The sequence below is a fragment of the Hoplias malabaricus genome, chromosome 16 (genome assembly GCF_029633855.1).
Source record: "Hoplias malabaricus isolate fHopMal1 chromosome 16, fHopMal1.hap1, whole genome shotgun sequence".
Taxonomy (NCBI): Eukaryota; Metazoa; Chordata; class Actinopteri; order Characiformes; family Erythrinidae; genus Hoplias; species Hoplias malabaricus.
In genome coordinates this window covers 25,562,021-25,587,166 of record NC_089815.1, presented here as the reverse complement: position 1 = coordinate 25,587,166, position 25,146 = coordinate 25,562,021, and the positions used below count along the sequence as shown (strand labels likewise).

The 25,146-nt window shown below is 38.0% G+C and overlaps 1 protein-coding gene across 1 annotated transcript; it reads right to left on the bottom strand.

Moving 5' to 3' along the window:
• Nucleotides 1-415: 415 nt before the first annotated feature.
• Nucleotides 416-23,851, bottom strand: hap1 (huntingtin associated protein 1). Its single transcript, XM_066647057.1, has 16 exons — nt 23,841-23,851; nt 19,326-19,693; nt 18,581-18,775; nt 9,914-9,990; nt 9,361-9,477; nt 9,012-9,109; nt 8,798-8,906; nt 8,414-8,492; nt 8,136-8,266; nt 7,288-7,362; nt 6,855-7,066; nt 6,335-6,550; nt 5,136-5,455; nt 4,852-5,046; nt 3,791-3,893; nt 416-2,483 (listed from the first exon to the last, which is right to left on the bottom strand). The coding sequence occupies exons 1-16, from the start codon at nt 23,849-23,851 to the stop codon at nt 2,105-2,107; spliced, it is 2,685 nt and encodes an 894-aa protein (XP_066503154.1). The 3' UTR covers nt 416-2,104.
• Nucleotides 23,852-25,146: the final 1,295 nt, after the last annotated feature.

The window sequence follows — 25,146 nt, the reverse complement described above, 5'->3', positions numbered from 1 at the left end:
AACATTTCATATTATCTGACAAAAAAGAAAGAAAATAGCCGTCCACAAAAAAAAAAAAAGAAATCTCACTGTCTTTTGTATCATTTTCACAGAGATTATTCAGCGGGAGGACTGTATTTCAGATTATCAGGGCTGGGTGGATTTTGGGCGCCGGAGCACAGACTGAAGTTTACCTCACTGTTCTAGCAACACTCATTAAATGTCCTATCCACTTTAAAATTGTATTCTTTTACAGATGTATCTTTTAATCCTTAGCGGTTGAATAAAGCTTATGTCTGCATTCAAAAGGAGTCTATATTATTTTTTTTAATTTGTGAAAACTTCATGAGAGTGAAATTATCATGGTCATATAAAATTAAGAAAAATGATTACACAGTAACAGACCTATTACAGGCAAAGGATTGTGTTTATTGTAAATATACAGAAACATACATTTACATATACTACAGCAATGTACAGAGCAAATTTGTGTTTTATAATTACAGAGAGCTCAGTTGCCCATTTAGAAAAGGACAATTAAGACAGAAACATTATTGCTTCATTATTTGCTGCTTCTTACCTACATCAATTAGTGATTACACACAGATATAACACAGTGATCATCTGCAGTTGGGTTGGGACAGGGTCAGTAAGTGTATTTTAATAATTCTTTCAGAAACAGACTACTAACTGTACAAATTTCTTCCCTCCATCTCTATCTCAAATAGTATTTATATTCTCAGTTCTTATTTGGATTTTTATTCATAAACTATAACACGTTGTAAAGGACGAGGGCTTTATGTGGAAACTTTGAAACAATATCTTTGATATTCCTTGAATAAAAAGTGTCATTTAGTTCTGAATTATTAGATCATTATTATTGTCATTAGGAGTGATTATAGTACAGTTCTCTTTAAGCAAATACTAATGCAAGATTCACTGCATTTACTTCTACAGAACATTAGTGAAACATTCTTGATTAACAAAGCACTGCATCACAAACCATAAATGTGGCATAAGATAATTACTTGACTGCACAGTACAGATAAACCAGACTGGCAGGCAGGTGAATTTGAAATGCCATGTGATTATATAAACAGACTTTCTACAGCATTTAGGTTAACTGTCCCAATGAAGCAAAATGAACACGTGATTGTGTAACTGGGTGAGGTAAAAAAATGGTCCATTCAGTGATTTGTTGCTGAATCTGAATGTGCAAGTAGTTTGATGTGGTGCTAACAACTGTGATAAATCTCTTCATGTTTGTACAGCATGCCGGCATACAGCAGTGTGACTTAAATAGCAGTCAAAACAACACAGTCACTAGTTTGTGGTCAGTTCTTTACAGTGACTTCAAGTATACTCTGAAGCACCTTTACATTCTGTGTAAAAGCTTCATCTGGGTCCCAAGGATGGGAAAATTGAACACACTCCAAAAGCTGCTCCATCAAATATTGCGAAAAGTCAAACTAGACATACTGAACAATATGCTCAGACGATCCAGCATTTCTAAAAGCAAGAACACATGCAAAGATTGTCATAAAATGAACAGACAGCATAAAGACTAATCAGAGGAAACTGGTCCTAAAAGAAACTCCGTAGCCCCCTCTGTTGCACTTCTACATTCAGAAATTCTAGCGTTTATCTCTGTGCTGACGCTAGCAAATAATATTTTGTGCTCAAATATGTCAAGACACATTGTGACATGAGAATGATGACCATAATATATAATTAAACAAGCACAAAAAGCTCTTAAATAATAAAACAACATTCCCTTTTGATGAGTGTTTTAAACACAGAACTTGTGACTTAAAACATATCATATATATATCTAAGAGAATTAAAATGCCTTGATGTTGGATCTCCAGATCAGTCAGGTTTCTGTCAGGGCTGCATATGAAACAGACATAGGAGCAGAAAGGACAGCCTTGAAACAGATATGGTCTCCCATTCATTCATAATCAAATAGAGAGATCATGACTACAAAGCTTATTCTACATGTCTATGGCTTTCAATCTGTCCAGTGATGAACAGGCTGGATATGAAACTAGATCTTCTGGACCAGAAGTGGAAGACATTTAAATCAAAAACAGCATCAGACAATGGTTGTGTTGGAGTCCAGCTTTCAGCATTTTGTTGGAGGAGGTTTATCCTTTCCTGAGTCTATGAATCCTCTGGCCACCACTTTATGAAGACCAAGGTTCTGAAGCTTCTCAACCAGATTGAAGCTGAAAATGTTCCTCTTGCGTTCCTCTCCTTTGTGTCTATTGTCTGTCTCCTTATCCTTTAAAGCTGTACTGGTAAAAGGTCCTGCTAAAATGGAAGGCAAGTTGGGCTGAGATAATGCAGAGATGCCCTGGCTTTTAAGTAGCTGGAGGAGACCGAGGGAAGGTGCTGTGATGGTCCTATGGAAGAAACCAGGAAGCATGGAGCTCTGCTGGAGATCCGCTGAGGTCTTTACATGCTCACGGCTTCCACAAGCGGACAGGCTGTGAGGCTGAAGGCTGTGGAAAAAACACAAAAAGCAAAAAACAATAAAAATGACAAATAATACAAAAGACATTGAGTTCAACACTGAACAGCATGGACGTTAGTATCACCAGCCCGTATGCTGCAAATAAAAAAGTTAGTTCAGACCAGTGTGAATAAAGAACATCACTGCCATAAGAAAACAATAGAATATGAAGGAAAAAGCATTCTTGTCTTAGCACAAGAGTCCACCAAATTTATGAAATGGTTATATAGGAAGATATTTAAAATATCGCCTTGAAGAACATTGCTAGAAATCTTTAACAGTTTTTTCTAATATTTCGAAACATGGTCAATATGAAAGTTTGTTAAAATATAAATTTTTAAATCTGTTCATGACAAGAGGGGAACATGTAGGGTGTTTAAAGGCAAAACAGTAATGAACGCTCATTTTTGGATTTAGAAACTTAGTAATAAAAGGTAAACAGAAGCTGGCATTAAAGAATCTACAAGTATATATTCACTGAGTTATGAGGTTTTCTTATGGCAGCAACAGCAAAAGAGGTTAGTAAATTATTAGTTCAGTAACTTGAGCTATGGATATTTTAGTTTAATTTCAAAAAGCTTATGTAGGTTCTTTAATAAAGAGGAAAATAGTAAAGAATTATAAAAAGAATTAGTGCCAAATCCATTCAAGTACGTTTCATGCTGATTAGTTAGCTCTGTATAAGCTGGGGTATGGTCTCAAAAGTTAGGGTGATCAGTGCATCTCAGGGGAACTCTGATGCAGTGTCTCCAGCCTTTCCAACCACTGACTGACTTTTGGTTCTTACTTTATGGAGGTAGGTGAAATTACAGCTGTCGGAAGAGCCTTGACCAGCGCTTCCTGTCACTGAGAGAGTAAATTAAGAGTGGATGAGTAGGAAGGGGAAAAGCAGAGAAGGACGAGGTGTTGAAGAAAATCAGCAGAATCCCCAAAGGCACATGAGTAACATGAGTGCAGCTGATAGTCATATGTATTCTACTGGAGCATTACCTATTTTCCATTTTGTTGATGAAACAACTATTTTCACAAAGCCTTAACATTTCTGGAAATGATTCCTTGGAGGAATCACTGTTTAAGCTTCAGCTGAGGAAAGAAAATAAAATGGAAGATGTAAAAAAAGATGAAAATGATGGGCTAAAAAAGGGGGAAAACATGGACGTGTCCAATAATGGTCAAATAACTTGGGCAGTGGGCCTCGGTCCTGGAGAACCACAGCTTTTTTGTGACAATCTAGAACCAGAGTAAAGCACATAGGGCATTTGTACATATATGCAGTGAGGTAGAATGGTATCTTACCTAGTAGAGAATGAGGAGAGCAGGAGAGAAGGGTGAAGGGCCTGGCAGTTGGTGATGGTGTGGGTGGTATGGGCATGGGGGAGGTTGGGACCGGGTGAATTGACTGAGGTAAACACACACACAAACACTCACTAAAACACTCTACTCACTCAAGGTATGTAATTTAAAACATAAAAAAACCCTGAAATGATTAATGCAGAGAAGGAGGATATTGTGACAGAATGTCCTTGATATGCAAGAATCATATTCAAACATCAGTTAGATACAATGATAGTTTTTCCCTATTGGGGACATAAAAAATAGCTTTCAGCAGCCCTGTTTATACTTGTTATTACAATGTGTCTTATATGTGAAAGATTTTTGCATTTACTAGGCCAGGGTAGTTGTACTGTGATGAGAATGTATCCAGATCTTAATCGTGATGTATTAACACATGCGATGCAGACAAGCTTTAAAACAAACAGGTTTTATTGTTAAATTAATTGATATGTGTGTTTCATTCACAAATATTCATCTTTTGTTAAATAAGTAAATTTAAGCTGGACATTTTTGGTATCCAGATTTGGCAAACTCTAAGCCTTTAAACTACCTGCCTAGGAAGGAAAGTACATATCTCTGACACCACACCTGGCTTTGTTTATATCTCATGTTTGTCATATTTGTCTTTCATCTGTATTTAGGTGTGGTGGTTCAGGAAAAAGTACTGTCAATGCTTGCATGGTATCTTATAATGTCTGGAATTCCCCCGCACCTTGATTGCAATTTGAAAGAAGTAAAAGGATGAACACAGTCTGTATAGACCTTGCTCCACGCCTTTTTAAAAAATTTAAATATTGCATGGTGAAAAAAGATCTGATCGATATCTATATGCAGACGCTACCCTGGAGAAAGTGTAGAAGAGAAAGTATTGCATGCTATTTTTCAGTTTCAGACAAGCAAGATCACAGACCACATAGATCAGATGTTAATCCCAGGTGTAAACAATGTCAGATAATCCTGCTTTTATCTAAACAGTAACAGTACATTTGTTATGAGAACTGAGACAGGGCTGTGGACCTTACCCATAGCAAGATGAGTGGAGTTGGGCAAACTGGACATATCAAGTTCATCCTCCTCAAGGTCATTGAGACTATATACTTGCTGGAGGTCCACATCCAGCTCCCTGAAATCTTTGGTAAGGATGCCTGGGCGTGGGTGCAGGATGCCCCCCAGGTTGGGCTTTGCCAGCTGCTGCCAGTGGTGCAGGGTGACTGAGCCTGTTGTACAAATAAATAGTTTGACCATTAACACGTCACCATGAAGTATGTCTGTTTGTGCATGTGTGTTTTTGTGTTTGTCTTCTCACCCTCCAGTGGCTTGACTATTTGCAGGCGTTCAGGAAGGTAGGAGCGGGAGCTGGATGACCCAGATGAATGCTGGGAGCTTCCTGAGTAGTTGGTTCCAGTGGAGACCACACTGTCATTGGGTGTAAGGAAGCCGCTGGATGCTCCCATACTGCCACTCCCACTGCCACCAAGTGCCCTCAGCTTTCTTTCTCTCTCCACCTCAAAGAAAGGACGCTCAGACGAATGGTTCTCCTGCCTTGCAGAGAGTGAACGTAGAGCTTCTTCGAGATCCTGACCGCCTGGAGTGCCTGGCTGACCCAGACGCTTTGACTCCACACAGCTGCCACGACAACAAATGTGGTGTCACCAAGTAAACTGCTAATTGCTCCATTCACATGAAAATAATTCACTAGTTTATTATCTGAATTATTCTAACAGGATTCTTCTCTGTTCTATATACAGGGGTTAGACAATGAAACTGAAACACCTGTCATTGTAGTGTGGGAGGTTTCATGGCTAAATTGGAGCAGCCTGGTGGCCAATCTTCATTAATTACATATTGCACCAGTAAGACCATGTGCATCAAATGGTTCAAACATTGTGTCCTGAAGGCGGTGCCGTGTATCAGGACGACAATGCACCAATACACACAGCAAGACTGGTGAAAGATTGGTTTGATGAACATGAAAGTGAAGTTGAACATCTCCCATGGCCTGCACAGTCACCAGATCTAAATATTATTGAGCCACTTTGGGGTGTTTTGGAGGAGTGAGTCAGGAAAAGTTTTCCTCCACCAGCATCACGTAGAGATCTAGCCACTATCCTACAAGAAGAATGGTTTAAAATCCCTCTGACCACTGTGAAGGACTTGTATATGTCATTCCCAAAACGAATTGACGCTGTATTGGCCGCAAAAGGAGGCCCTACACCATACTAATAAATTATTGTGATCTAAAACCAGGTGTTTCAGTTTCATTGTCCAACCCCTGTATTTTTCCCTATGGTTAAAAAATATACACTGCCACCTATTGTACCGAATATGCCAATGTTCAAAGTTAATGGCAATGGTAATTCTATATTGAGGAACAGTAAAAGCACACATTACTAAAGTTGCATAAACTTCAATAATAAATATTGTTATAGCCTTAACATATATTAAAATTTAACTATACACATTGGCAATGAAATACTTCCACACTTACATTGAGTAAGCCCTCACCTTTGCTCGTTTGATGGTGTTGCTGAGGCAAGTTTGTCCTCAAGGTTGAGGCTGACTGAGTCAGAGCCATAGTAGCTGGTTCGTGGTGTGCTGGTTCGACTGGAGCGCGGAGAGGCAGAGTTAGAGCCTGGCACCTGAGGAGACTGGCACCGAGAGCGCAGACGAGCAGCTTGGTTGGCTACTTTCACCGTTTCAAACACACGCCAGGGGTGTGACCTATTGGCGCAAAGCCTCATGTCAACACTAATGACTTTTAAAATTATACAGAGAAATGTTTTACAATTTTACACTAATAGTCCACAATTAAAAACATCTGCTTTATTTTCACAAAGGCAGTCTTGCTTCCAAAATGTTGTCCTCCAAAATATTTAAATTTACAACTGAATTTCTGGAGAAACTCTGGGTAAACTAGGACCCAAAAACATGTTATTACCAGATTTCCTATACAGAAAAATATTATATTTTGCTTGTAATATAATGAGATAAGAAGCAGACAGTGCTACACTTGTGGATGACTGACTTGTACTCTGAAGGAGCAGGGCTGTCCAGGCCTTTGCGAAAAGTTCCTTCGATCTCTGCAGCGAGAGAGTCCATGGGAACAACAGCAGATAGGGAGCTGTAGCGCTGCACTGTACTGTTGGGCAGGCTCTTATTGCGCAGGTTCTTTATGTCCTCTCTTGCTTCCCGCAGCATATCTTCACACTCTGAGTATCTCTCCTGCAGATCCTTCAGCTGCGGACAGGGGGAGACAGAGATCATTGTGAAGCATGGACCTGGGAAGGGTTCCGCAAACTGTCATAACCACCTTTAACTACAGCAATTACTGCCACACTGATACCAGTTTTGTACTTTATCAGCAACAAGGATGTTTAGAGTTTAGAGTGAAAGCAGCCTAGGCTTGTGAAAAAAATGTTTATAAAGGCAATTATATCAGTGAGGAGGGCATGTCGAACCTCTGTTTTGAGCTGTGATTGGATTTCTCGTGAAGCATTCAAGTGCTGGGTCAGTTCTTCATTCTCTCTTATCAACTGCACACAAAACACAAGAAAAGATAAACACATTTAAAAGAGCTAAGAATGATAGGATAAATAACTACAAGACTAAGGATTTAACTTTGCAAAATCTAGGTCATTTACAGGTGTCTGTATGTGATAAGATACTTACCAGTCCAGAACATAAATGAATAAAAACCATTACTGTGCATAGCCCCAATTATTATTAAGCCATTATTTGTTGACTGATAAATAATGGAAGCAAGTAATGTGAGTCTTTGGCTTAAGTGCATAGGAATTATGTATGGTTAGAGATCATATAATGGTGCTGTAAGGCTGCAAACCATGATGATACAGCAAAACATAATGGTGTTAACAAATACAAATATGTTTTTTTATTAAAAACTAAAATTATGTTAACATTTTTATAAATCAAGATCAGAGCATGAAAAATGTAATTTGGTTTGGTTTCACCTGAGAGATTCTAACAACATAAAAAAAATCAAGGTCTCAACAATGAAATTACCATCCTCACTCAGGATGGGACATGCTTTTTGTTGAACTGTTAATCTCTGGCATTTAATAAAATCCTATTTTGCTTTTCTGACATTCTAAGCACCCATATTCAGATATTTTTGTATGTTTAAGTGTTAATTCTTTTCACTAAAACAAAACAATTTAGTGAGTAAAGCTCAGATCATTTGTTCTATGAATGTACATCAAACAAACCTATAGATTTTATGATCAAAAGATGAAATGGTTTTCCTTTGGTGGAAAATGGCATGTCCATGCTTATAAATCAGTCTCACCCCTTTACACCGCTGTTGCAGATCCACAACCTGCCCCAGCAGTGAACTGATCTCCTCCTGCTGCCGCAGGGAGTCCTCCACCTTACGAGCCAGTTCCTCTGACAAAGCCACTACCTGCTTATTTACTGATGCTATACAGGGAGAGAGAGAGAGAGAGAGAGAGAGAGAGAGAGGGGGGGGGGGGGCTATTAAAGTAATTACATTCCACTTACTGCTAAAATTCAACATGGTACTGCAAGCAGATCCTTAAGGATTATGTGAAAATACAGGTTACTTACAGAGCTCTTCAACATACACCATCATCAGCTGCTGCTCCTGCTCTTCATAGTTGTTGGTCTCCAATGTTAGCTCATTAGCCTGAGAGTGTGCAGTGACATACAACACAAGTCACACATCTGGGGACAACTTTTACAAGGGTATACCCTGTATAATTACATGGATACACACTGTATAATAGCCACTCCCTAATTCCTTTACTACACTGTGCTATTTTTCTATCTAATATATAATCAATCACCCAAACAAAAGATGCTAGATGCTATCATTAGCTATTGGAACCATTTGCAAGAAGTATGGTATAATGTTACTGCATGTAATGTATACAATACCAATTTAAAAGTACAAAAGTACAAGATGTGCTGTACACAAGTGACTAAACTGACCTCAGTGCGGAGCTTGAGGTTCTCCTCTTCCAGACCCTTGAGCTTCTGTTGCAGGAAGTCATAATGGATGTAGTTACTGAGAGAGGACGTTGACTCATTGCGTCTGATTCTAAAACAACACATCATTTTTGTTATTTAAACGGTTGCCTATCCATGTATGCCTGTGTGTGTGTGTATGTGTGTGTGTTCATTTGTGCATGCGCGAGGTACTCACGGTGAGCGTGATTCTGCTGCGGCTTCGATTTCCTCAGTGCTGGCATACAGATGCAAGAGGTCATCTCTCATAGAAAGTTCATGACGCAGCTGAGCAATCTAAACACCCCCACACACACAAACACAGTCCAATTTTAAATTAATGTCTTTTTATTTTTTGCTTTTAGCTTAATTTTCCTAGCTTTCAATGTTAAACCATTAAACACCCTCTAAAGACCGTTTCAGAGGATGGTATACATAATACAGCTTGTATGTTTATAATGTATGAGTACACTAGATTTCTAATTAGTTTTCTTTGTCATCTAAAACTAATTGCACGTCATAAACTAAAATATATGTAACATTCGAACCTCCTCCTTTGCAATCTCCAGCTGTTCGTCCAGCAGCTCGTTGCGCTCAGTCAATGCTTTGTTCTGCTTGAGCAGTGATTGGCCAATCCTTGCCGCCAGCTCCAGATCCCGCTCTTTCTACAGAGAAAAAGCAATTCCGGGCAAAACTGAAAATGTGCACATTGGTTGAGTGTGTTTATGATATAATTTAGAGATGCACTGACATATGGATCGTGGGTCGGTTCTGAAACCTAATATGTTTCATACACATATCTGGTCATATCTGATGCAAATGTAAAATAAATACACATTTATAACATCCAACTATTGGCACAGCATCTATTGGACTAGCATTATAAACTAATGAACAGTTTCTTTAGCTTTACAAACAGTATAATGAACACAAATCAAATACATTCCAAATTAGCACAGAGTTGCAGGTTTACAATAAAAAATGCTCTTAAATATAAATCAAAACACCTGTCTAATATTGAGAATTTTTAAGCATTTTAATAAAAATCTGATGTCACGTTGTACTTAATTACATTACCAGAAGCCTAGGGGTCTTTCTCACCTCCTCTAGAAGATGGGTAACTGCCTCAATATCATGGTACGTCTTAGTGACTTGACCCACTCTCTCTGAACACAGCACTATAATAAGAGAGAGAGAGAGATAGAGAGAGAGAGAGAGAGAGAGAGAGAGAGAGAGAGAGAGAGAGAGAGAGAGAGAGAATGGATTTTATTTAATGCTACTTAAAAAAAATATTGGAAATGAGCAATGGAAATGATACAATTTATAAACATAACCACGAACATAAACCATGAAAACAGTAAATATGGAGGTAAAAACTGCTGTGCTTTAAAAGTTTTATACTGTTGGATGCTGGACACACACACAGACATTGACTGAGCATTCAAAGTGCTAAGCTTCTGAGGATGAGCTTCATTAGCAGTTTAAGTCTGCCATTCTCTGTCATGTGATATATATATCCATGTACTAGATCAAGTCCACAGTTGACAAACAGACTCTGAATGAACTGCAGTGCCAGGGTAAAGATACAGCACAGGATTAGAGTGCTGCTCCACATTTTACAGAAATGATTTACAGCACCAGAGTCCAGTAATATTTACCACTAATATGTAAACAAATACACTGAGAGGTTATGAGTTTGATCCCTAGCGATGCACCAGCCATCTACGGCCTGGAGACAGCACAACTGGTCTCTTTTTTTTGGGTGTGCTGTCTTCTACTCTAAGTTGGTTCGCAGCAATTTGAAAACATCCACTGACTTGCTTCACTGTTCTTATATGGTTGGGCTTTACCCTCCAAGCTTGGTAGCATTTCAACCCAAGGAATACACTGTCATAAACTTGTATACCACATATACCTGTTTATAATATTGGTAAATATACCATAATATTAGCAAACAGCTTTTTTTCTGTGTACAAAGCAAATCACTGTGTTTTCTTGAGTGCAATTATGTTTATGTACATACGCAAAATGATTACAGGACAAACGTGACCAGAATATCAAGAGCAGCAATAAATGAACCTATGTAACTGCCCCAGAAACAACAGTCAGTGCAATCATTTTAAGTAGCAATTATCAAATGGACCAAAGTGCCAATGCCTCTGAGCTCAGTGAGCTCTATTTTGGGCCCAGAGCCAAACCCCAGTGAAATATAGCTCTGCAGACATCACATTAATGGGGAATTTACCCTTCAACAGAGAAGATGCAGGGCAAAGACGATGGAGAGACATATGAAAGAGTACATGATGTCTTTGCAATCCCACCAGAAAATGGCAGGCCTTGATGCCTTGATTTCTTGATCATGCCAGCGCACACACATGACAAAAGATGACACAAGAAAGACCACAAATCTAACACTTCATTCATGCATTTTCTGTAACCTCTTCATCCTGATTGCACTGGGTCTGGTGCCAGAATCACTGGCCGCAAAGCAGGAAGAGGGCACCGGTCCATCTCAGGGCATCAGACACTCACACCTACGGATAATTTAGCACATCCAACAGGTGTTTTGGATCATAGGAAGAAATCAGAGGAAACCACAGATGATGGAGAGACAGTGACATAAGGATCAACACAGGACCTCAAGATCCTGTAGTTATAAGGCAACACCACAGCCTGTCGTACCACATTCACTGCAAAGTAAATCCATCTAATTGAGGCCTAATGGAAATACATACATAAATAAAACAAACATTTATAAAATGTTATTGTGAATTATATTTTTTCAGGACAAACCACATTAGCCTAAGTGATTAATTACTACCTGCTTTCCTGTTTCCATTTATGGGGATTATGCCTTGGCTGCCATTTTGTGATGGCTAGGGGCTTTTATAAAATTAAAAGATTTACTAGTAAAAGGTTGGGACAATGAGAACAAAGGACAACCAGAATAAAGCAGACTGCACATCACATGAAGCCTAAGAGTTTGAAAGTCACTGAATAATTACCCGTCTGATGTTTGCCATTCAAATGTTCATCACAAATGTAATTAACAATTTCTGGACCTCAAAGAGTATTGATGTAATCTTGAATTGATGTTAAGATTATTGTTGTGACAATGTCCACAACTGGAAATAATCTATGGGCTATAGGACAAAGTAAGGTTCTAATTGGACAAACTGCATGGTAACAGCACGGACCTCCACAATCCCGTTAGCCACCAGTTCCACACATTCACCGACTTTACTGTAGTGTCTAGGCTCTCATTCAGCTTTGACCTGGCCTTATTTAGATCATCTTAACTGTAACAGAGCCAGTTTTCCATGCCCAATTAAGCCCAGCCCTAGATAAAATGACTTTGTGACCTCTGGAGTCAAACTAATTGTTGTCCTGCTTAAGTTTACCTACGTCAGGATCAGCTACGTCACTCACAGCATGAAACAATACTGACTCACAACAAATGTAAATTCAAGTGGCCATTGTTTACAATGTATAGATTATAGATTAGGTGAATGATAACACTTTGGAAGGTGGCTGAACGTGGCTATGATATGTGGAAGTCCTTTAGAGAAACAAGCATTGCAACATCACCCTGAAAAATCACCCTTGGCAACATTATTTTCAAGAGCGTAATACAGGCTGCAATTGATAATCTGCAGGTTTTTTAGGCTAGGTTCCCTAGACCTTTGCTGTGCCGTCTTGGTGGTCTCCCAATCCTCACTAGTGGACTACAGATCAAAATCAGATTTTCATTATGCAGCACCTATAACCAATTAAAATGTTAGGGTTGAACTGTGAAGCATAACATCAAATGCAACAACTAAAATATATTAAAATCTGCTACAAAATAAAATTCCTCTACTCTATGCCCTTGCTTATATAAGTCTGACTGAAAGTCTGGCTCCTAATCTATAATTCAGAAAGCACGCTTTCTAAGTTTACACTCTGAACAATGACTGCCTTCTCTCAAGGTTAGGCAAAGTACACTTGTTAAACAGAACAAACCGACAGTGCTTATATTTGAAGTTAATGGCATATCTCTGAGTAAATCAGTGTGATTAGTTATCTCAACATCCTGATGTATGTTACCAGCTTTCTACATTGTTTTAGGATAGAACTCTTGGGGTGAATACTGCCCAACACTCTGTGTGTCATATCATCCTTTGCAGACAGACCCTTGGAGCAAATGTTTTTTCATTAAATGCATTGAAATGCATTTCCTCTGTATCCACTGTAGTGGATTGACTGTTGTCTAGCAGCACCACTGACCTACATAATCAGAAAGATGCTATGTACATCAGTTGTGATTGCAATTGTTTGAGGGCAGAATAATACATCAATAAAACAGAACAGCAATGGGTGAATAATAATGATTTACAAATAAATCCGTATTTTATTTAATGTTGTTTATTTATTTAGCACTCATAGAAAATCTCCAATTGTTTAATACAAAATATCCATACAAAATGCGAAAGCTATAAACCATACACTCTAGCATAACTACAAAAAATTATTCAAGATTTAGGAGGCAAAGTGGCATTAGATAAAAGTATAAAAGTATTATAAATTTTCCTAGCCATGCAGATCAATCCACCAGCATCCTTAATCCTCATATAAACAAGACAACATAGTAAAATATTTTGGGAGTACACAGACCACAACATATACATTATTATTATATCTAAGTTTCAATCCATCCAATGCAGTCTGTAAATTCCATTAAAAATTCAGTTATTACCTTGCACCAGCTCTCTGCACAAACCCTCTGTGCTCTGCTTCTCTTCCTCCCCTGGCTCCTCGTCTTCCTCACCCTGACTGCTGCCCTCTCGCTCGCTCTCGTCTGTGCCCGAGCTGCTCCACACCTCCATGATTACCTCCTAAGCCTCTGCTCCTGTCTAGTAAGTTCAATAATCCCTTCTCCTCTGGAAATCTGTCTGAACTTAGAGATTTAACTCTTTTTGCTCTGTCTGTCTCAAGTAACTTATGCACTCCTATTATATTCTAATAGACTCCTATACTGTCCACACACATCCTTCCTCACACACCTGAAAGCTCTCTGTGGCTGAGTGTGTAAGGTCGTTATTGTTAAATCCTCTCAGAGCTTCAGCTGCAGCTTCCCTGTTGGCACTCACCTGGCTGCAGTAAGACACAGGCTGCAGATAACAGTACAGACAAGAGGGAGGGCAGAGGCTAAAGGTACAACCAGGAGAACAACAACAGTAAAGGGAGATTAAGAAGTCTATTGATGATATAATGTCTTTTTAAAATATCATAACACTTGGAAAGTGAGGGTCATCAAAATGGTGTTCTTAAAAGTTTAGAGTCATGTTACAGAGTCAACACCCCCATTCTCCAGGTTTTGGTATGCTCCAGTCTGCTGCGCTTTCTGTAAATCTGAAGAGGTATTTCTGCTGCAGGGTACGTGACTGACACGCCTCCCAATGAAGCAGACACATGGTGTGCTTGTGTATGTGTTTGTTTTCATGTCTTATATCATAAACATATTTACACTTTACACATGGAATGAGCCCTTCTTTTAAACTATATTCTTAAATTTGGAAATTACTATTACATAAAAAAAAAAAAAAAAACATTTAAATTTTATCAAATGTACATTTCTCAAATGTACTTTTAAGGACAAAAACTTTAAAAAGAAATATTACAAAATCAATATGTTTTACTAATTTTGTATGTGACATATCTTTGGTCTTTAGATTAATAAACTGAAGGAGATGTTATAAAATATTTATAATGTTATTTTTTGCATGCAATACTGTAGTAATATATTATATCGTATTTAGCTTTATTAGTTTATTACCTAGTAATTTCAGTTAAATGCACAAAAATGTTAGCTTGTCTGTAGCATGTGTGAGACCACATTTAAAGCTCTGACAGTACCCTACTCACTTTAAAGCAGCATTCAGGTTGCACAATAACCCACAGCCATCCCCTGAATGATATTTTAAATGCAATATGTTTATGTGTGCAGCCAGACACAGTTGCTGAAATGGACTGTTGGCCTAGCAGACCACACGACTGGAATGTCTGTAAAAGCCCATAATGTAACGTGAGCAAGGATTCATGTGAGATCTCTGTCTGAAAACAAATAAGGCAGACGAGCTGTGTACGTGCACGGCTCTTCCTTCAATGGAAGTTACGCAGAAATCCAATCACAAGTTGTCACTCAAAATGCATTCAAAAAGCCAGGTGTAAATAGCTAAGTTTTGGCAGTTCACCAAAGACACATTAAACTGCCATGTGAACAAGGCTTTACTTATTGACTTTGGAAATAAGATGACACAAAGACATTTGGGGAAATATTTTCCCCCCAAAAAATGGAAAAAACATTTGTCTAGAAACACTGCACACATTTCTTACTGCAGGGTGTAATATGAACAATTTTCTAAAAAGGTCTTATTTATGTACGACACTAAAAACCACCCTGAATAATGTAGTAAAATAAAGCTACATTTTCCAATGAACTGTATATTACATGATTATTATTGGTTATTGTTGTGAAAATTTTGTGAACATATTATAATTATATTTTGTCTGCAAGGTGATTGCATTGTCTGCTTTGATATCAGCTATAACAATGTTATCATACAGCAGAATGAACTACACCTTGATTTCTTTGGTATTCAGACTAGCAAGCCAAACCTTCTATTGAATCTGTAAAAACAGTCTACTTTGACCACAAATCTTTAAAAATGGTCTACATGGTTCTACATTAAATATGAACTTCATGCTGCAGGAAATTTTTAGCTCTAAACAGTCAATTCTGGATCAGGTAGCTGCCAACGTGCTCTGGATCAAAGGGTCCAAAGGGACAAAACTCTTCAAAGATCACAGCAGTAGTTTGAGAATATTTTTGTCATGAAATCAAGCTGAAATACTGGATAAGGAGGCATCCAAAACCTGCTTCTGTTACATCGGCCTAACATCTACTTTATAAATATAAACTAACTTAATTATTCAATTTTGTTTAACGTAAAAATGTACTGAAATGGCTTACCAATAGGTCTATGCCTGTAAAACATCAAGGCTAATCATCTATAATGTATCAAACAACTTTATTTGTACCATTGATAACAGTAAAATGGAGAATGTTTTACAATTGATTTTGCAATTCACTAAACGTTTCCAGTGTGGTTGTATTTATAAACACAGATTTATGCCCAAATCATCTTTTAAAACTACCATAATACAATGTCTGAAGCAAAGGATGGTGTTTTCAGAAACACATTTTGTGTAGTAACTTCCTGAAAGGTAACTTGTTATACTCCAAAACCCTACAGGCGTCAGGTTAAAATAACACTGCTTGGAACAAAACAAGGTAAGACAACATACCAGAAACCACTTTGGATTACTTTCCTTACAGCTTAATGATTAAATTAAACTGGGGTTTTGAAAAACAGCTGAATTCTCAGACACACATTTGAAAGCCACAGTGTCTTAAAATTTGCATAGTACCCATGGAGAACAATGACAAGATTTTTTGTAAATAATCAACAAATCAATGGACTAATTTGTAAATAAAACCTCCAATACTGAAAAACTACTTCCTTATCTTGGAAGTTAATATAGTTATGTAGAAATCTGTTTGGAGGCTGAAAGCTCCCAAGAGAATCTTAACAAAAGAAGGCTAATGGTTAATGATTAATGTCTAATGCAGTTCACCTTAAGTGGCCAGAGCCACACTAAATTATGAGTGAGTTGTGAACTGTTTTTTTCACAATTCCAAAAGTCAGAAACCATCAGAAAAGCAACTTATATCTTGCTAGCTTATAAACAAATCAAGTCTGAGTTTGCATTCTTGCATTCTGGTATAATGTCATTGAAAAATGGAGATTATGAGATGCATAATGAGTAAAAAAACAAACCAAGGCCCTAAAGAAAAACAAAGGAAACTGAGGTGTGTCTAAGTGGTCAGCAGTAAGAACAGCGAGCAGCTGTGTGTTGGCTGCAGCGTAAGAAGATCATTGTGGGAACAGCCTGTCCAGTATTAACCAGAGTTTAAAACAACAATCCCAGATATCCCGACAAACAACACACCACTAAATGCTAATCCAACTAAATTCCATTAAAAATGTCATTAAAAGAATCTAGAATCTCATCTTTAAAATCATTGTTAGATGATTGAATTAAAAGCAGTATGCTGTGCAGGAACAGACTGGACCCGCTGTCTCATATATCAGTGAATTGTACTCAATATTTATGAGTACTTTCAAAACTTAAAAATAGCCTGTAAGTGGGTGCATTAATTCCACAAAGTTCATCTCCCACCATTATAACAGACTAAACACAAGTGCTAGCGCAGCAGCTCAATCCAGTCTAGCTAAGCATCAATGAGAAACGGCTGCAGGGAGGTAAAGTGTTGACCTGTCCACTATGACCTGGCTGTAATGACGTCAGCACCACCAAAACAAAGTCCAAGCAAAGTGCTGCCTGGTTGAGAGAGGCCGCCGGGAGCACCAGAAGGGGCTAACTATACTTTAAAAGCAATCAGTTAATCTGCTTAATTGTCTTTGACATCTGTGCCATTTTGGAAGCGCTCAGGATTTAAAGAAGGAAGGAGCAGGTGCAGCTCTAGTGGCGAAGAGCGGAACTGAAGATCACCATCTCAAAGGACTTCAAAAGGAGTCACACAGATAATTTGCTAATGGTTTAGTGCAGTTTACCAGAAATTGCATAAGGACTCGCATAAGTCTAACTCTTTTAATCCTTCCAGTGTTTAGGGTCATACAGGGTGGGCAGGGAGCAGTTTAACTTAATTCCCAGAGAGAAGGAGAGGTATAGGGACATGGTAAAACGATAGGGAAAGATTCCTGCTTTAAACCAAAAAGGGGTCTAATACTGGACACAGTTCTCTAATTATTAGTCAAGCAACATTACTATAGCAAGAGTTAAAGATCTGAAATATTACATACATTCCAAGCTAAACTATAGTAACAATATTACTCACAATTAACAGGCAGATTTGCACTTTACTGTAGATTCTTCTACTGATTGTCTTACAGAACATATTAATATGTATTTTTTCCACATAGTGTTTTTAAGGATTTGATTTTATTTAAGTCCCATTTCCATTTTTATTGATCATACAATTTTTGAAAATTTCAAATCTAGTCAGATCTTTACAAGTTCAGTTATTTGAAGTTATACTAACCTTCTTCAAAGCCATTTCTATCTGAACTGAATGCCAAATTACAAAAGTAATCTATCTTAAAGCAGTGTCATGTAATGTATATAGGCCTTTGGACCATATCTGCGTGTCTGTAGATTACATTGCACTTGAATTGTTCAGAAGAGATAAAAGTGAAAAGGTTGAACGAGCTTTCCCTTAGAGATCAAATTACCATGAACTGATTTTCTCACAAAAACAGAAAGTTGTCAAAAGAAAATATTGAGGGACAAGTTCAAGCCAGAAATGACTTGATGAATGTGTATCTTATAATAAGTACCTTACATTGTGCACAGTCCAATCATGAAAATGCTGAATCAAGCAAACCAAAAGAAAGAGTTGAATATAAGGGAAGCTTATGTGACATGGTACCAAATGCATTAATAGACACAGTTTTATTCTCTTAACATAATAAATTAATAATAGTATTTGCATAAGTTGGGCCACAGTCAAATAGTACAACAACAAAATGGCTGTTTCTCAGTTTGTAGATTCTACTGATTGTTATTCAGGTGTGTTCTGAATACTCAGTTATCATTACCAACAGCACTGGGAAATAAAGGACAGAAAAAAGTGCACAGACTCACAGAAGTATTTGAGAGTTTCGTCGATCTGTTCGTAGGTCAGTTTCAAAGCAGCCTCTGGTGGCAGCAGTGGAGTTTGCAGCCAGTCGTCATGTTCATACCCAAAAATACGATCCGCCCGCAGGGTGTATCTGGGTAACTCCTCACTCAGCAAACTCACAATCTCCACCTCTGGCAAATCCGCCCCTGAACATAGATCTGACACAGACAACCACAATCCCTATATGTTAAAGGTTTATTTGTATTAGAAATGTATTTGAGTTTTATTCGGTTAGGTGCAAATTCTGAAATAAGGTTTGTAGAAGAGGGGGTGTTTTATTATGGTTTGGATTACAAGAATGAAAAAAGGATTAAATGTAGTTAATAATTGATTAACCCTTTCCTCAACGTAATACTAAGCTTTAAACTTCATGCAGAAGTTTCTAATGTCTGTCTTTGCTGCACTCTAGTGGAAAAAAGTAAAGGCAATCATTACTTCCTGATTGCTTCAGTTTACATGACCCATTAGACACTACCTGGAGTTATGAGCACTCTCAGTTAAACAGTTAGTAAAAGCACATTGTTCATAGAAAAATATTCAAGAACAAATTGAGTATATATATACACATATGAAATGTGTTTATATTGTGAAACACGTGTAAATTTGAATTTCTTTTATCAGTCAAAAAATTATTTGCCAATGACAGAGGAAGATATTCTAAAGAATGGGGTGAACGCCACTGAACACATGCATACAACAACACCTTACCTGTAAGAGTGGACACATCCTGGTGGGATTTATCCAGGACCGGGCCATATCTCAGGTTTCCAGGTGAAAGGCAGAGGTGCTGGGAGAGGGAAGCACATCCCTCCTCCTGCTCCCCGCAGAGGTTGCAGGACGTCCTGGGCTCCAGGAGGCTCTGTGGGGAGCTACAGGATGTCTGGGGCTCCAGGGGGTCCTTTAGAGGGCTGTAGCAGATGGAACAAGGGCAGGAGAGAAAGGGAGCATTCGAGGGCTGATGGTGATCAGAGTTCTCTCCTTTGAAGTCCCACGACTGGAAGTCTCTGCTGCCCTCTACTGGATTAGAGACAGTGGAAAGGATCCGGAGAGATGAGAGGCCGTCTTCTTCATCTGATCTAAAAGAAAGAGCAGTAATAGAGAGATGTAAGCTCATGCTCTAATACTAATACAAATAATGGAAGAGTACGCTAACAGCAGTAAAAGTTTGTGAGTTTTGCTATTAGCATGATTGTGTCACATGGAATCCCTGATGTTATTTGGACAGTAAATACACAGAGAGAAAATAAAGCTGTAGGGGATTCTCAATTTTTGCAAATATTACAAGATAAATGAATTAAAGAACAATGAAAACTGAAAATGAAGCTAAAGAAATGAAAGTTGTAGATAATTAATAGACTTTGTTTTCTTTGTGACTCTAGGCAGAAGGTGCTAGATGCACGTAGGTAGAAAAATATTTTTAAATCTTTGGAGAACAACAAACAAAAGCTAAGTCATCACATTTTACGAGAGGAATGAGCAGCCAACAAGCACTTGACCTTAATCCAGCCTGGAAAACAGTGCTTGACATGAGTGCTAAAGCATTTAACACTTTAAAACCTAGTAGATGTACTTATTCTAATGTCACATTTAATTATATATATTTAAAAAATATATTAGAATAAGGGCGGCACGGTGGCACAGCAGGTAGTGTCGCAGTCAGACAGCTCCAGGAACCTGGATGTTGTGGGTTCGGTTCCCGCTCCGGGTGACTGTCTGTGAGGAGTGTGGTGTGTTCTCCCTGTGTCTGCGTGGGTTTCCTCCGGGTGCTCCGGTTTCCTCCCACAGTCCAAAAACACACGTTAGTAGGTGAATTGGTGACTCAAAAGTGTCCGTAGGTGTGCGTGAATGTGTGTGTATTGCCCTGTGAAGGACTGCCGCCCCTCCAGTGTGTATTCCCGCCTTGCGCCCCATAAATGATTCCAGGTAGGCTCTGGACCCACTGCGACCCTGAACTGGATAAGGGTTAAAGATAATGAATGAATATTAGAATAAATAAATGTCACTAAATCAATTGTACTGTGTAATATCGGTTTAAAAGTAGCAACACTCCATTACCTTTTACCATTAAGCAACAATAATATTTTATTTATTTTTTAATTACAATGAAAATAGAAGATCCCATTGTTTTCATTGGAGCTTCTTTTTTATTTGTAACTATGATGTGTTTATGAATGAATGTATGTTAAACTGGTGCCCTATACAAAATGTTTTCCTGCCTTGCACCCATTGATCAGGATGAAGTACAGAAGATGGATGGATGGACGTGTATATGACTATAACATAAATCTAAATTCAACACGCAATTGTATACCCTGTAACTTGATTCAGCTGAATCTTGCTTTGAGATCGTGGGGAAAATGAACACATGGGAAAACAACAGAGGCTCTTTTGTATAAGCCCATATCACTTTCCCCCGTGAGGAGGCCTGTGAGCACTGAGCTATTGATGTGTAACAGGAGACTCCCTCTTTCTGCACAGAACGAGCTATGGCAGCTCCACCTTCATCTTTACTGCGAATGAATAATAATGCTTCATATCACATCACAAAACAGCATTGTATATTAAATTTCAAGATGCTACTCTTCTTTCACTTCTATAAGTTGATTTGTGTATTTCCCATTATAAGTTTTAGCAACAAAAAATTATATGATTGAAAAAAGCCAGATTCATTTATTCATTGTCTGTACGTGCTTATCCAGTTCAGGGTCGCGGTGGGTCAGGACCCTACCCGGAATCACTGGGCGCAAGGCAGGAACACACCCTGAAGGGGGCGCCAGTCCTTCACAGGGCAACACACACAAAACCATGATGAAACCACAGCATTTTCGGTTTAATGTCATTTATGATATTAAAAAGACATTTATTTATCTTTTTCTGTATTATGTTGTGGTTTACATCATAGCAAGCCCCATATGAAAAACATTTTTTAAAAAACATGAAAATAATGTGTTCTTTGACGAATGAAGGTTTTCCAAGGGATATTTATAAAAGTCACGGACTCCCTAAGGAAACTTGAACATTTTAACAACCATCTGAACGCCTATGGCCCTCTCCAGGGTGTGCTCGAGATCCACCTAAACTGGATTACAATTTGCTTGCAATTTGTAAAAAGAAAAAATGGCTAGAACAACTTCAACGAATGTAATAAAGAGCTATTACTTCAGGTCATTACAATGAAGTCACTCTCAAAGCGGTCACATGAGGAGCAAAGTTGAAGGGCAGGAGAAGCTCAAGGCCAGTCAGACCCACTCAGTCGTGCTATGTGCCAGCCGTTCCACAGAGAGAGGGTGTGTGTACGTGTGTCTTGTCACATACACACACACACACACTACAGAGAAAGAGGGAGCGGGAGGGGCAACAAAAGAGAAAGAGAGAGAGAGGCAGAAAGGAAAAAAAGAGACATGAAACATGAAAGTACTTGAGTTAAACCCCCTTTTTTCAGCCTGTCAAAAGCAGAGCCACGGCTCTGGTCAAAACCATCCTAAATAACCCACTTGAATTAAAGAGAGAGCACTTGGGGGAGGGGCACATTGAATATCGAATGAGTGTCTTTTCTCTGATTGGCTGAAAGAGACACGCACTCTGAGACTCTGTTACCTAGGAGACCACAGGACTATGGACTGGCTTGGTCATGTGACCCATCCATCAAGTGGGGCTTTATGAGCATGACCTCACACAATCATTAGGACAAATATGAAACACCGAAACCTCAATACAAACACTTTGGTAAAGGCTTGTCACTTCAGGGAGAAATAAATTAAGTAATTAAATATTTATTGAAATGTTTCTATTAATTTCAATCAGAATTTCTATGTGGAGGCCATTCCAAATTTAATGCTTATGGTAATGTCTTTTAAATTTATGGTCTGTCGGCCATAAGAAATGTGCACAAGCCAACCTCTATTGAAAGTAAGACTCAGAGTTAAAATCAGGCTTTTTTTCCCGATTCAAAATGTAAAGCTGTTGCTTATCTTAATTCCTATAAAATATATGTTTACGACCATCTGTTCAGAGACCACATTCAAAGCAAGTATTCATACACACAGAAAAAACTGCCAGAAAAAAATACAACACTGTAGTCTTCTAAACAAAAGACTTCCAAAATTACAAAGTAATATTATTATTATCATCAGATAAGGCCAACACATTTAAAATGACACACTGCACTAGGATAAATTTAGTGTTTTGATGTGATATGCTGAGTTCCAGTCAAAAATGCATGATAAGAACTGAAAGTCTCTAAAATATTCCTCACAGAAAGTCATTACATGTGAGGATTACACATATGTTTCTTGATCTTATTAGCATTGTTTTTTTGAAAGTTTTCACATGTCATTTTGGGCTAAAATATATTTCATGTAGGGACTGTCCATGCAAGTAACGGAGAGGTAAAAGAGCATCCAAAGATATTTTTTTTAATATTTACAATTTCTTAATAACATGGGGCATATACAATTCATAAATAGATAAGTAGTTGTATCAGTATTTAACTGGTTGAGATAGTAAATAAAATGCCTAATGGAATTAAATCAGATTGGGAAGATTGAAAACATTTCTCTTCCTCAAAGAATACGGCCTTTTGGCTGGTTTTACTTCAGCACACTATTTTCCATGCCTCACAGACTAGTGCTGTACAGATGAGCTCTGTCAGCCACACTCCAAGCAATTTTTCTCGGGACAACAGCCCACTGAGCTTGAAATTCTTTCAGAGCCTGTGATATTTGACATGAAGACATCTGAAATGGTGCAAAAAAAAATCCTGAAAAACAACCCAACATCTCGCGTGATTCAAAAGAAGGACACTTTTAACTTTAACAATCTTACATAGAGAAGCTTTACTAAAAATATAGATTGTATTCTGTTTTTGGCAGTATTTATATGTAAATGTGTCATATGTATGTGTTAATGCATGTGCAAATCTGTTCCAGCTTATTCAGTATTTAATGAAAATGTCTACAATTATGGTGTTACTGTACTTTTCCTTTATTTCACCTTATGTTATCATCACACACATTGCTAACTAATCACCACTGACTGAGCAGGTGAACTAAACCAACATTAAGGCTTAACTGAGTTAATACAGAACGCAAAACAGAACTAATTGCAATCATATTCAAATCCTACCGGTATACCCACTGTATGCAGTACAGCAATCCTTTACACATAAAAACCAAATGTCCTGTTGCCCCCATTTTTTGCAAATACAAAAAGGTCCCAGTTTACCGTGTCATCATGTTCAAACAGCTCATGCTTCCTCAGTTCCTCTCTGAGTTTTCACTGGCTTTTATGCCAGTATCAAAGATCTATTTCAGCAGCGGTATATCTGACCTTCCAAACATCTACTGAGCAATGACATGACATGCACTGCTGCTCCAAGCTTTTAAATGATGATTACAAGAAACATTGTCATAATTCCCACCCCTTGCATCTGAGTGTAAACAAACATATTATGCTCCTACATGAGAAACAATCATCTTCCTCTTCTCTCAGCCCACTCCTAAGCTAAATTACTGATTTAGGAGAAGGAAGACGGCACATAGTGAGAAGGAAATCCCATTACAAGTTTCCTAGCAGTCATGTATTTCACCAGCAGCTTTTCCTGATGTCTGGAAGACATCAATTGTTTGTACAGTACAGCAAAGGTGTGGTGGAATTAAGATAACAGCTGCAATAAATCCAAGGCCACGTCATTTAATATAAAGCAATAAGAAATCAGATTTCACAAAAATGTTTTTGTATGAATTGCAAAGTAATATATTTTTAATCTACACTTACAAGAAATTATCATTCATTGTCTATAACCACTTATCCAGTTCAGGGTTGCGGTTTGAGGCCAACCAGAAGCACTGAGTACAATATATAAGCTAAGGTGGGAGTATAAGCTAATATCATATGTTTTTATTTCTTTTATTTAAATTCTTCTAATTTTCGTTTTATTGCTAGGTTTATATTAAATACATATATTGATCAGCTGGAATTTATTTTCTATTATTTCTGATATTTTAAGTAGTTTATTTATTTTTCAATAAATATGTATAAAATAGATCAAATATTTTGTAATGATTATATTTAATTTACTGTAATGATAGTTATTGATTCTTGTGGTTTCAGCTCTGTATGAGGTCATGGAGCCTACATGGTTAGAGTAAATACTGAAGGATGTCTTCAGGACCTGTGTTTCAGTTCTGAGATAAGCCTGAAGCTATCAGTCCATTATCTCACTGGTGTTGGCTAACAAACAGTGTCCACTGCCTACATGCTATCCCGCACGCTCTCCCTAGCTGTATACAGCCAGAACTGCCAAAGGTGTTCAAGGACAAATAACTGCATGAAAAAAAGAACCCAAAAACAAAGCACAGACACCGTATCCAGGATTGCCTGAATAGGATTATATTCTCAAACTGGGGTAGGTATTATATGAATCGTGAGCATTTTATACTGGGTCTACACAAAGCAATTCCAGCGTGATCTCATTTAAGGTCTCCAAGCAAAATCACTCTAATAATGTTCAGAAAATATGTAAAAACAT